At 40.3% G+C, this 14,391-nt stretch overlaps 1 protein-coding gene across 2 annotated transcripts in view; it reads right to left on the bottom strand.

Moving 5' to 3' along the window:
• The window catches only part of LOC124128322 (adhesion G protein-coupled receptor B1-like), a 70,875-nt gene that overhangs the window by 18,286 nt on the left and 38,198 nt on the right, over window positions 1–14,391 (bottom strand). For both annotated transcript variants that reach the window (XM_048402412.1, XM_048402413.1), the window contains exons 5-17: window positions 10,200–10,466; window positions 9,350–9,562; window positions 8,650–8,787; window positions 8,022–8,123; window positions 7,807–7,901; window positions 5,920–6,108; window positions 5,687–5,758; window positions 4,988–5,096; window positions 4,658–4,774; window positions 4,376–4,460; window positions 4,031–4,178; window positions 3,660–3,706; window positions 3,287–3,380 (exon numbers count right to left, since the gene is read on the bottom strand). In XM_048402412.1, coding sequence (XP_048258369.1) covers window positions 3,287–3,380; window positions 3,660–3,706; window positions 4,031–4,178; window positions 4,376–4,460; window positions 4,658–4,774; window positions 4,988–5,096; window positions 5,687–5,758; window positions 5,920–6,108; window positions 7,807–7,901; window positions 8,022–8,123; window positions 8,650–8,787; window positions 9,350–9,562; window positions 10,200–10,466 — 1,676 coding nt within the window. The remainder of the gene's footprint in view (window positions 1–3,286; window positions 3,381–3,659; window positions 3,707–4,030; window positions 4,179–4,375; window positions 4,461–4,657; window positions 4,775–4,987; window positions 5,097–5,686; window positions 5,759–5,919; window positions 6,109–7,806; window positions 7,902–8,021; window positions 8,124–8,649; window positions 8,788–9,349; window positions 9,563–10,199; window positions 10,467–14,391) is intronic.

The following is a 14,391-nucleotide window of genomic DNA, read 5'->3' as shown; positions in this document are numbered from 1 at the left end:
TCAAGTACCGTATTGATGTTTCATACACTTTTCTGGATTTCGAGTTATTTTGCAATTCATCGTTCTCATTGGAATCAAACGGACTCTACAATATTGAAAACCAAACTTTACTTGTTTGAAAAATACACTTTAATATTGGTGTCACAGGAACTTGTGTTGTTGAGTAGATATATATATTATTTTTTTTCTTCAAAAATAGAAACGCAGAGCCAGATTTGTGTGAGGTAGGAACATACATTTATACAAGGAACCGTACATGGTATTGAGCCAAAATGTTGTGGAGAGAACGCTTGGTGATTGTCGTCGTCTCAGTTATCGGTACATACGAAAAGTCCAAAGCGAAAGTCAGCTACCATCAATAATGCGTAGGTCCCCCGTTGGAATCGATAGCGGCCTGACATCTCCTGCCTAAGGAAGAGACGAGTATGCGAATCACATCCTGGGAAATGGTAGCTCAGTCAATCTGCAACGCTAACTGCTGCAACGTCTGGGGTGGTAGTTGACGTTCGCGTAGCCTTCTATCCAATTCACCCCACATGCGTCTATCGGGTTCAAATCCGGTGATCTGGAGGGCCAGGGAGAACATTAACGTTGTTGTGAAGACAGGCTCTTGTGATCCGTGCTGTATGCGGTCGAGCGTTGTCCTGCTGGAATACACAATTGCCTTTGGCTGCATTTGGGAGGAAGTGGGGTAGGATAATATCGTTGATTACCGTTGAGCCGTAAGATTGCCCTGGATATGGACCAAACCTGTCCTGCCATGATGAGAGATCATAACGCTACCCCAAACAAACCTGTCCACTTAATGTGTTTCCGGCGTAACGTTCTCCCCGACGTCTGTAGACCCGGACTCTTCCATCCCCTCGACGGAGGAGAAATCTTGATTCGACGCTGAACCAGACATCTCTTCCTCGCAGTTGAGGCCATACCCTGTGCTGAAGACACAAATGCAGTCGTTGTTGACGATGTTGTCGACTCAATAGGCCGCGTCGAACAGGACGTCTTGCTCGTAGACCTGCTGCTCGTAAACGGTTTCGTACGGTCTGGTCGGGGATTCTGCGCAGTCTGGGTATTTGGGATGCGGTTGAGGTGGCTGCGGTCGCCTTTTCACGTAGGTGGCCCAGTCGGATCTTTGGGCGGGGGTGGTTAATCTTGATCGTGTCCATGCAGAAAACAAAGGCACTGTAAGTTCCCATGGTATGGTGATCTCCCTTTAGTTTCTGACGATCTCTAGCCCATTTTTATATTGTGTTGTCAACTCATTCTTTCTGCTATTAAATGTTCCTCAACTAGTTTTAAATCTAATCTGTCATATTCTCGTTATCGTACTGCCCTACGATGACAGGTTTTTATAAAGCCTAAATATATGAATAATTAATGTATAACTTCTCGTTACGAGATGGCTGAAATATTGCCGATGTGACGTTAAATATTAACTCACTCACTCACTTCTCTTGGTCGTCCCGACCTTGGCCTGTCACGTGTTGACCCATGCTGTTGAAACCGATCCCATAGCCTTGTAATGGTGCAGGGCGCTACATTGAAAACCCTGGCTACAGCTCATCGGGATTGCCCTGCCTGCAAGCGGCCTATGACGTTGGTTTCTAGCACTGTCACTGTTCGATTGACGCAGATGCCAGGCAATCAAAAACCCTGCACTTAAATACCGTTTATAGTGCTGCTGCATGTCAGCTCCATTGCTTTTGTTAATGCACTGGGTGCGTTTTTCCGAATCGTGCGTGTTTCCTTACTAATGGTTTGTATGTCCTGGTTGTGATCACTGTGATCCGGGAAATTTGTCACTGAGACAATAACACATTCTACCATGAATTTGGAATTTACTCGATTCTGATTGGTCAATCAGAGGCTATTAAATCACAATAACCCCCCTCTGATTGAAACAGCTGGTTTGACGGCCGCATCACCGCGGAAGCTAATATTCATAGAATAGTACTATTTTCAGTCATTGTCGGTAGGCATATTTAAATAATTATATCTACAATTACAGGTTACAAAATGCACAGATGCGGTTACTACAGTATTCAAAGGATGTGTGGCAATACATTTCATGCAGAAAACACGTTAGAAATCTACAAAGGGAATGTATTTACGTTTTGGAGACAACAGAAAGCTTGGAATTTTGGGGCTTTTCTGTATACGACTGTGACGTCATATCTTTTGCGTCACAATGAGCGATATGACGTCATAATGGTGACATGCGATGTAGAGCGAAAACCTTGCAAAGCTTGCCTTGTTTTCTTTAGGGATGCCCACCGCATGTTAGCTTACCAAGTTGCCGTGCTTATATGCTTTCAATGCCTGTCATATGTTCGAGTGAAGTATTACGGTGTCAACAAACTGCTTGAGTATATACAGCGCCATATTTTGTTCGGTGATTCCGTAATTCAGATCGATAACCCACTCAAAACACTGGATTCATCCCTTGCCGCTTCACTCAGTATGTTTGCTAACACCAAAGAGTTCGCGTTTTATTTAGTCATGGTAGAATGGAGATAAACATACTGTGTTTTCAAGGTAAAGCTAGGTTACCTGTAGATTTAACCCCGCTAAATTTAACATTTGAAACCTCACGCTGCGCGTTCGGTTCCAAATTCAATTTAGCGGGGTTAAATCTACAGGTAACCTAGCTCTACCTTGAAAACACAGTATGTTTATCTCCTAATTACACCCCTTCATTTTGCACCTCTTGGTCCGCTAATTTTGCTTTTATGTCCACAAATATCCGTTTTGCGTTTCTTTTTTTTAAGAGTATACTTATGTATTCAGCGACTGGGCATTATTCCATGGCAATACCTTCACAATTATTATGCTGAGAGTGCTGAACAGGTATAATTGTTGTGGTTTGTAAACTCCATGCCTCACTCAAATGTTTGCATATATTGCGGATGTTACAAAATAAGATGAGATTAACGTCTTTTTAAGGATAAGAGAAGTAAAAAAAACAGCACAATATGCTGAGTTGGTTGGATGGTTGCCCTCAGCAATCCAGTGATTGACATTATGAACATCGATCCACGCAATTTGGATATGATGACATACATCAACCAAGTCAGCGAGCATAGTCGCTCTTTACGGCAAGCATAGGTTGCTGACTACCTATTCTTCACGGGTCAATTTTTGTGGTGTGCATAGCATGAAGTAGTCAACACAAATACATTTAAAGAGGGGGGTATGGTATTATTCTTTGAATATAGATTAATACTAAATGTGAAATATGAATTTGTATAGGCATCATCACGGGTGTTTTACAGGAGATGCGGGATACCTCAGCAACACCATAGTTCCCTGTCTGTTGATATGTGCAGAAAGTGATGGTTTCATTTCCAGACTTTTTCGTGGCAGAACAAGTTGACCATCCCCTAGAATCAAGATATGTTATATCTCAAAACATATTTATATTTGCAAATTATCTGATCTAGTAATTATGAATGATATATGCCAGGTGAAGAAAACTCCCGAATCGTGGTAATATTCAATCACTTGGATTACCTTTGATTTGACTGATGTTACGGCGTAATGAGAAACGTGTCCCATTGCTAATTAATTTTTCAAACTAAAAATGTAGCGGGAAGTCATAACACATCTTTAACTCTGCGTTTGCAAATATGCATGAATACAAATGCGCCTTGTATGCTTACATTTCAGTATGATCCATTTCCACACACAGCTGTTTATCGACTGGAACCTGTAAAGTTATCCAGCATATGAATTAATTGTGGTGATCACATAAATAATCGGATTTGTAAAAAAATTAAGGACAGTCCCAGGATTAACAAACAAACAAAACTGTCGGTCTTAACAAACTTATCATTGTGATAGAATTATTTTTTTCCGAATCCCCAGCCCTAGAAAGGTAATTACAACGCGATGTATCATAATTTAATTAATGCCGTCATTTTGTGCCTTCTACAAACGTATATTATTGTTCGAGGGTCTATTATGCTTGAGTATTCACGTAGGTGGTACATAAACACATACATTCATATTACTACACTAAAATGTGTATAACCGTATTGTGTGGATTATGCACTTCAATTCCTGGATTTAAGTCGAGAATGTAAGTGCGTCTTTCTCCTGGATTATTCCTGTAAATGTGCAGAGAAACGATTGCAGAGTCCTCAATGAAATCAAACGTCGCTCTGTTGACACAGTCGGCTCTGGTAACATGAAGAAATAGTTATTACATTTAACTTGGCAAGATAATAATGACAAGGTGGTTCATATTCTATGTGATAATAATTCGAATGAAGTTCACTCCTATATAAATAGTCACCAATTCATCTACTCGAGAAAGTCACTTAGCGATAAGTGGCAGGAAACAATATATCTAATCAGTTTCAGCTAAAACGTTTACCTGCTCGCCGATGTGTGCGCCGTTGATATAAACTGCGATAGTGTACTGAAGTATACCAAAACAATTATGAAATGGCCTCTAGGTTCTGCAAAACAATAATGTATATTAGAATAGACATATAATGGTACAAGTGCCAATGAACTAAAACTGACATTGTGTATCCAACATGGACATATACGAACCTTTGGAATATCAGAATGTATAACAATAAAAATAACCGATTAGTGCGGACGAAACAAATTAGGTTTAACGAAAATAAAACAGCAAAAAATGTCTTCTTACCAGTTGCTATGTTCTGCAGTGTAATCTGATTAAGCTTCAGTGTTGCTGTGCCATTAGCATTATATTTGGATGGGAATATGATGTCAACAGGCTTCGTTGTGTTCGTCACCTGAAAGACTAAACGTGATTGAACGTCACTACCAGCTACCACACTGATGTTGGTTTTAAGTGACAGGTCGTTGATGAGATTCTATAGAGTAACGCTCAGTTCCAGTGAATGTTTCGTTTGACATGAAACACCATGAACTGGTGTCATTGATATTTAACCATTTAATATTTACCATTAAAAAGGTTATAAACAATAGTATCGTATGCACGTCTAACACTTACTTAAATTACGTCCGGTGACATCAATCACCTGATCTGTTTGATGGTGACCACTGGCTTCGCCGAGAAGTTTAAGTATATCTAAGAGAGACGATGCTCTTGGAACTTCTGTCTGAGGAAAGAAGCAAACTAACTGCACACATCAAACACATTGGAACCGTAGGTGATAGGCAAGGCAAGAGTGAATGAGTGAGTGATTTCAGTTCAACGCCGCTTTTAAAAGTATTCCAGTTATATCGCGGCTTTCAGCTTAATGTGGGAGGAAAGCCCGAAGTGATACAGGTCTTAGACGTTTACTACTTCGGCGAAAACCCACGAGCACGAGTATGTTGCTGACAAACCTAGAAAAATAATCGTGGCGAACCGGGAATCGAACCAACTATTATAGGTTTCTTGTGTGCCCCAGAGATCTCATCTAAAATTTCATAAACTACAGTTTGATTTCATCTTTTGTCATGAATAAACTACTCAAGAAAAGTCATCTTGACATCTTGAAACATGTTGAAATTAAGTAAACTCTGAGTTTGTGTTAATGAGATAGTTTCAGTGTTGGGCTCTTATCATTTGCTCAGCAAGTACCAAATAATCATTGTTTCCTTTGTTATATATCATAGTCGGATATATATGTGCAAACGTTTATATTTTACTTTGTATCTTTACTGTATATGCATGTGCGATTAAGACTTTCCAAAAGATACATACCATCTCTGTTACCAAGTCCCAGTCTTTCTTCTTCTCCAACGAAAGGATCTCATCAACAATGTCGAGGAAGATCTGTGATGTTTGATAATAACATAGTATTCAACGCAGTATCGGTTTATAGTATGGGTACTTTCATCGTGTCATTTGGACCATCTGTGTAAAGAACAAAAGTAGTTGAGCAATTTTGTGCTTGATTGTGTGTCATTTATCTACATGTATAACAATTGACTTACCTTTGTAACATCTTTAAGTATGTATTCAGAGCTGTTAAAAAATGTGGCGATGTCCTCCAGGAGGGTAATACTTGTGTTAAGGTCACCGGCAGTTAGGGGAAGCTCTTTGTTCGACGTTATATTCCGGAAGTTGAGAAGTAAATTTCTGATATTGTCTTTAGGCTCAAGTCTTTCTTCTATGTTTTCCAGCTTGCAAATTTAAAAGAAGTATTATTGGTGGTAGAAACAAACATTCTGATCCACAACATGCATCTAACATGTGCGTACTCTCCAATAGAAGTAGGGAATATTCGACAATAACAGATGATTACAGAAACAGAAAAAGGTATCGAATGAAGGCAATAGACGGATAAGAAAACGAAAGAACAAGGTGTAGCATGACAATCAACAGGACATGTTGGCGGATGTAAACGACATATGTGTGGTCACATAATGAACGTTTGAGATGACTTGATCAATTCTGGGTTATGCGATTGATCAAACATTACTCTATACGGTATGGCATGGTCCGAATCAATCTCTCAATGACATTTTTTGGAGTCTTGTCCACTGCTCTTGCCGCGGTGCGCCGCGCCCAGTATAGCCAACGTAGCGGGTGGCCTTTTATCATATCCTAGACATGTTGAATGGGGAAACGTCAGGACTCATGGCTGCCATTGTATTCTGGCGATGTCTTGCGAATGGAGGTAGTCCGTCACGATATGGGCACTGGGGTCAAGAGCATTATCGTTTTTAAATATCCCATCACTGCACACTATTGGCGCCAGTATGTTGTCTCGTTGTACTGTCCAGTGACCCTTCCATGGAAAACATGGAGCGATGTTCTGACAGTCATAGTGATCCCTCGAAATATCATTACAGACCCATCCCAAACTATGTCAAGTTGCCTAACATTGCCATTCTCATATCTGCAAAGTCCAGGCTGAAACTGTAGTAATCTGAAAACTTAACACGAGACCATCGGCGATTCAACAAATTTCTACGCTCTTGACACCATTAGCATCTGGCTAGAGTGTGTCGATTTGATCACGTAGGTACAATACGTGGTCGCCGGTGCGGGGCCAATTGTTAACATTTTTTATCTGCAAGATCCTTTTCCCAAAGTCTGTAAATCACCAACTGAGACACTTTGAACATATTGTCTAATAGTTCGAATAGTTCGAATCAGGTCAATAGCCTTAGCTCAGGCGTCTATCACGTTGTAGACGACGCATTCCCAATCTGATCACAAATACTGTAATTTAACAAGAGCAGGGAGCTTACGTCTTACTGTTGATAATGAAAATAAAATTACTGAATATTCAGGGCTATTTTACTAAAGTGTCAAAACCAAGAGTGACCCCCTAACCAGGTGCACAGTAGAGTCGCATGGCCAACGTGTAATGATTCGGATGGGTTGGGGCGTTAGGTTTTGCTTCCGAAACCGTTCTATCTGTAGCAGTGTTTTATAAAGCAGATATATTTCGTCCGTCTGACCGCCGATCATAACATTAATATTTCACGATCCTACTTACTCATTTATATAAAGTATATACAAAGTATAGAAAGTAAGTGAGTTATATCACGGCATGTCAGCCTCTTCTTGGAGTAAAGCCCAAGCGATGCAGGTCTTAGACGTTGACCACTCCATTGAAACCAACGAGCAAGGGTATGACGCTGACAAATCGAGAACCATAATTGGGGCGAACCGGGATTCAAAACCCACGCCTATTTGTTTCTGCACAGCGAGCTGCGCGTTGTACGACTGGGCCGACCGTGTCCCCGTTCTCCTTATAATAATCTGGTATGGTTGACCCCCATCTATATGGGTCCGAAAATTGTATAAAACAAAACATTTCAGGGCGTATGGTTGACACACAGGTATCCAAAAACAAAATAATACATTACCTTATCGATCAGACCAAGCAATGTTTGATTGACACAAGAGAAATCCTTGGGATCCTCCCACTGTTCACGTTCATTGCATCTACGGGATATGGTACCTTCAAAGAAAATCACAGACCCAAATATGTATGTTGGTCTACGTTTATATACTTGTCTAAAAACACTCTAATGTTTACTTGAAATCCGCCATAAAGTGTGGAATCTGGAAAGACAGTTACCATCATAGGCCACTGGACACACGTTTACCATGGTTCCTCCAGCTTTTGCCTTTGTCCAGTTTCTTCCTTTACTATCCGGCTCTGGTTTACAAACTGCTGAATCTAGAAGATGTTCAAAGTAAGTTATGCATGGCATAAATACAAGAATATACAAATTTAGTTAGAAAGATGACAGTTTGTATAGCATAAACCAGATGTTATATATGAATCTGGCCAATATTTCTTAACGTAAAAATGTCGCGAATATTGATTCCCATATTACATCTTAATGTATGCTTCATAAACAAAGACCCATGCAGATCTGGGGTAAAGTAGGTCTTCAGCAACCTCTGCTTGCCGTAAAAGGCGACTACGCTTGTCGTAAGAGGCCACTAACAGGATCGGTCAGGCTCGCTGACTTGGTTGAAGCATGTCATCGATCCAAATTGTGTGGATCGATGCTCATGTCAATCACTGGATTGTCTTGTCCAGACTCTATTATTTACAGCCTGGCTTCATATAGCTGGAATATGGCTGAGTGCTGCGTAAAACAACAAAAACAAATCATAAATACAATCATCAAAATTGCAAACATTTAAGAAAGTAATCATTAATAAAACTCAGCTTGGTCCAAAATAAGATAATATACCTTTCTTGAGTATTGTAAGTTTCGCTTTTCGAGAACATGTGATATTTAGGCAACAGCAGAAAACGGTGTCTTCTGAGACTTTGTCAATGTACAGCTTCTCTGAGCCGAGTCCAGTTTTCGTTATGTTCCTTCCAGTTTCTGAATCAATAAACTATATATGTTACATTGAACACCCTTCACATCCTTACGATTGTAAGTCTACGAACGTGTATATAAAGTGAGTTAACATTTAACGTCGCGTCGGCATTATTTCAGCCAGAACACAATGGGGAAATAAGTCCGGAAGTGACTGAGGTGCTGTTATTGAATTGAGACAGTCCAATACATACATTCACATAATGCAAGGGCGGCATATTGCGGGAATGTTGCCATCAAACATATATCTTGAAACAGGAAGAAATTCTTCTTTAACGAAAGAACTTTCGAGGCCTGCTGGTTTATGTGCAGGGCATAGCAATCCAACGCTATCCAATACATGATGAAAGTGACAAATTAAAATACATATGATCAAAATAATACATTTCCATATCAGAAAACAACATCCGCATAAGAAAAACAGTCCTACCAAAAAAATTCCATAATCTTATATGTGGGTTCTACAATGATTACAAAAGAGGATATCCTGTAGTTAGGAAACACTATATAGGTACCACGATTTGTAATTGTTAATCGACCCGAATATCGTTATTCCAGGACCTACCTTGCAGGGGTTTTCCATTTTCAAACCATGTGATGTTTGCAAATGCACCAGGTTCCGAAGAGTCCTTGTTAGATAAATTACATGTGAGTGTGGCGTTAGAGCCGTCGTCGACAAATGGTGGGTCCGATATCAACTGTAATATCGGGTGAGAATACACGTGTATTGTTGAGGTCCATTCTCTTGCAGATTTTGATGTTTTGCAAGAATATAAATCTGAAATAAGAGTATAATAATTGTATTAAAAAGTAATGTTATCTGATGTAGGTTGGAATTTTCATTATTTATACACATCCCTGGTCATTATGTATGCGTGATACACATACACCACGGGGTGTGTCTTGGCAGCAGTATTTACAAAAGTTGATATGGTCGTTGGTGTGCAATTTCAGTGATCCATTTAAATACTTTTAACCACTATTTTGCCTTTTGCGCCCGATTGAATCTGTTTCAGTTGTTAATCTAAACTGGGTTGATGTTTTATTTTTACATGTATGTAAATACAGACCCAAAGTAATTCGCATATCAAATTTAACTCGAAGGACAAGAAAACGATTTTTGCAGTACATTAACTACAGATACATGAAAATCCAATAATGCAAATCATTCGTTAAATCCTAAGCCCTGGTGGATGGTAATTATCCTAGCTATTCATATCAATAGGCCCCTTCGTGTCTGTCAACACGAAGACTCGGGTTCGATTCCCCACATGGTTCAATGTATGAAGTCCCATTTCTAGTCCCGTCGTGATATTGCTGGAATATTGCTAAAATCGGCGTAAAATAATTCTCACTCACTCACACGTGTTTGTTAGAGGAGAGATGAACGTATTCCGAGTTCAGTCAACACATACCCGCATCCCGACGATAAATTATTGAGAAATGAAGTGTTCCAACGAAGTGACCATGAGCGAGTTCATGTTGAGACATATGAACACGGAGGGCAGTATTCTGAAGCCGAAATCCGTTCCTGAACCATTGTATCGTGAGATCTGTCGGCGGTGAACTCGTAAGGTCACAGCTTACACTGGCATTTGAATCTTTGTCACGAAACGTGTAGTCTGATGTGACGCCTCCTGAGATTGACACGTTTGCCGTTGGTACGTGGGTGGTAGATGTTGCTGAAAAATGGATTGCATATAATAATAGAGACAAAATGTCTTCTGCAGTGTAGTCTTCTCATAAACCACCAATTATCGCGTGATGTGACAAGGGTGAGGTACTGGATACCATATTGTGGACGCTCGTGCCTATAATAACAACACAACATGAGAGTCGATTAAATGGCCGAGGGTGTGCAGGTTCTTGTACATGAAAAGCTACCATTGCCAAGGGTGAGTAGCAGTTGCCACTGCTGGCTCAGGGCCGCTGCCGCCTCTGGCTCTGACAACATATTTTATTATAAGAAACACTACAATTGCTTGGAAACTACCGCGCTGCCGGCCCCTGATAGTATAGATGGCAACTACCATTTCGGTCCAAAAGCAACTACCACTGCCTCGACCAGTGAGAAAAACCATTGTGGCAGGTACCGCCAATGGCCAAAATGTCAACTACCGCTGACGTGACAACTACCAAAATATACAATTGGTTGCCCAATGTAAACTATTTTACGATTCCATGGCTGAAAAGTCGGGGATGGCCAGGTTCTCACTGAGAAGCAGATTACCCTGAAAGCTGGTAGCCTTAAACGTGAGGAGTAATTTGGAAGCAAGTTAAGTAAAACTAGCAAGAACCAAGCTAAAAAGCACAAAAGTGCTACCCTACACCCACGGCCAAACGATACATGGAAATACCATAGCCACCCAGCTTGCCTAGATAGGGAAAAGTAGTGCAAAACAGGTGCCAGGGCACGTAACAAATTGTCCATAAATGCAGTGTCCTTTTTTGCTGGGGTGTACGCTCTCCTAGGTATGTGTCCTGTCTGATGCAAGAATCTGGGGATGGGTCACTATGTAATTTCGCCTAGAGTCGTATGCCCAGAAGGCGGTGGCTCATGTGCCACTCTGGTGGATACTTGTCAATTGATTCTTCTGCTTCAGTATATCACCAAAGTATCCTTGGTATCCTGCCAGATGGAGATCCACTGGTATTTAGCATTGTCTTTATGACACTCCATGATGGGTGGGGAGCTGGGATGATGAACCGTAAATACACTAACCACGGCACATGCAAAAAAACAACAACGTGCATTAGAGGATTCCTCAGATGAGGAGAATGCAACCCTACTGTTGTTTACTTGCGACTTTGTTTACTTGTTGGTCTCAATTTTAGTGGTTTCTGCCACTGATAGTACTCCACTAAAGTTGAACCCATTTGCCATTTCTAAAGCACTTTATGGCATGGTTGGAGATGTGCAGGATGTTTAAAAGTTCTGTTCTGGTTTGTGGTTTGTTAAATGCAAAGCTGTTAAACAACAACAACCCTACAAGCTGCTACAATCTTGATTTCTACTTATCATTATCAGAGATAGAGACCGCTGTCACTCTGACATGTCCGAAATTTAAATAGCTGATGAATTGAAAGACCAAGGAGTTACAAACGTCAGACGTTTCACCTACAAACGAGATGATGCAATCCTGAAATCAAATACTTATCTCATGACTTTTTTCTAAACCAACTGCTCCAAGAAATATTAAAGCTGACTACTTTAACATAGAAGTGGATAAATATATTCCTAAGCCACTTCGATGCTACAAATGCCATCTGTTTGGGTATAGGGCACAATCATGCCACAATTACAAGATCTGCCATTAATGTGGAGAAGGTGGCCACAATGCAGATGATAAATATAGCAAAAACGCTCTCTGTGTAAACTGTTCTGGAGATCATGTGGCTTCCCAAATACACAGTCCAGCTTCAGATAGTCAAAGTGAAACATAAGAGAAACATAACCTTCCCTGAAGCAAAGCATTTGGTCATGTCTACTGTCCCTACCTCCACAGATGTGTCAAACTCAGCAGCTGTGACATGCAACGCAACTTCCAAATCAGTTACCTCTTTTCAATGCCAGAAATTACTTGGGTTAACACCGATAACTTTTCCAGCACCAAAAAGATCACCTATTGCAAGAAAGTTGATTATTCTAAAAAAATCATATCGTGTACCGAAGGGTCACCATGACCCGAACAAATAAATCATAGGTTAAAAACCTTGGAGGACATGGATGTCTCTACTCATCAAAATGGGTGCAACAGAAGTAAGTTGACTCGAAATCGGAGACGTAGATCTCCAGTTCATCCACCTGTTACTTGAGCATTATGAATCTGCTGATTCAGTGGAATTGCAGAGGTCTCGGTACTGATTTAATGAATGACACTTAATGATACAAGATTTTAACCCGTCGACAATCTGTCTCCAGGAGACATATCTCAAACAGACTGACAACTTTAATTTTGCGTCGGTTTAGTTCCTACCATTCTTTACCACCACCAGGTGTTAAAGCTACTGGAGGATTGTCTGTTTTGGTGAGACAGGGTGTGATCCACAGATCTGCAGCGCTTCAAACCAATCTCCAAGCTGTCGCAGTACGCCTGTCTTTGCACATAATATTTACACTGTGCTCTCAATAAATTTCCCCTTCTCCTGCGTTCGGCGATCAGACCTGTAATCACTATATGACCAGCTACCTAAGGCCTGGATGATCATGGGTGAGTTAAACGGCCATAACCCATTATGGGGAAGTGTTGCCGTTAATCCTAAAGATAAAGTCCTGGAAGATTTCATTTCCGATAACCACTTGTGCATTTTCAATAATGGATCAAGTACATATTGACATCCTGCTACTGGAATCTATTCGGCTTTAGATTTGTCACTTACAGATTCCAATCTCTTAAACGAAATTATGTGGGCGGTTCACGATGACTTGTGTGGAAGTGATCATTTTCTTTCAATCTTAACAGCAAATAATCCTTCTGATGTTCAACCCACATCAAGGGAACTTTACCAAAGTCAACTGGCCTTCTTTTCAGGAACTTTGTATTGATAGGTTGGAGCCTGATGTGTTCAGGAATGTTACTGACCCTATTCAGGTGTTGACATGACATGACCATTCCAAAGTCCTTTGCAAATCCACACATTCGAAAACCATGGTTTGACAATGAGTGCAAACAGGCTAGGAAGTGCAGGAAAAGGGCTGTGAAAAATTTCCGCCGACATCCAATGGTACATAATTTGAATCGTGTTAAAATCACAAATGTCAGGCATGCCGTACCTAAAAGCAAAATAAGCGTAAGCCTTGGAGGAATTATGTTTCTAAAATTAATTACCGCACGCCAATATCCAAAGTGTGGAACACGATAGCAAAAATTCAAGGCAAAGGTTCAAAATTGAGTGTCCACCATCTCCAGGACGGTATCCATGTGTTAACAGATAAATTAGACATTGCCAATACATTGGGTGAAACGCAGGCCAAACACTCTTCATCATTGAACTATGATCCTAAGTTTCAAAAATAACAGAAACAACAGGAAACAAAGTTGATTTTACTTCTCAAAGATCCTCAAGATTATAATGAAGTATTTTCACTCCTCCAGGAAAATACTGCAGCGGTAGCTGATAATATTCACTGTCGGCTCCTGAATCATTTGCCTGATTCATGTTTAGAGACACTTCTTGATATATTTGATCAGATCTGGACATGAGGAAAATTTTCCTCCTCATGGCATAATGCAATTGTTGTTTCCATACCTAAACCTGGTAGGGACCATACCGATGCATCTAATTGTAGACCAATATCACTAACCAGCTGTGTGTGCAAAGCCATGGAGCGAATTGTAAATAATCGACTGGTGTGGTACTTGGAAACAAACAATCTCATAAGTAACATACAATGTGGTTTCCGTCAGAATAGAAGTACCATTGACCATCTGGTACGTTTAGAATATTTGGTCAAAAATGAAATTGTCAATAATCAGCATGCAGTACCAATCTTGTTTTAGTTAGAAAAAGCATATGATACCGCAAGGAAGCATGATAATTTCAAAGATCTACATGATTTGGGGTTAAGACGTCGATTGCCTCAATTTATATCCCAATTTTTAACAG

Source organism: Haliotis rufescens, unplaced genomic scaffold, assembly GCF_023055435.1.
Source record: "Haliotis rufescens isolate VD_foot unplaced genomic scaffold, xgHalRufe1.0.p SCAF_26, whole genome shotgun sequence".
Classification (NCBI taxonomy): Eukaryota; Metazoa; Mollusca; class Gastropoda; order Lepetellida; family Haliotidae; genus Haliotis; species Haliotis rufescens.
The sequence above is the reverse complement of the archived record's forward strand: the minus strand, read 5'-3'. Positions and strand labels throughout refer to the sequence as shown.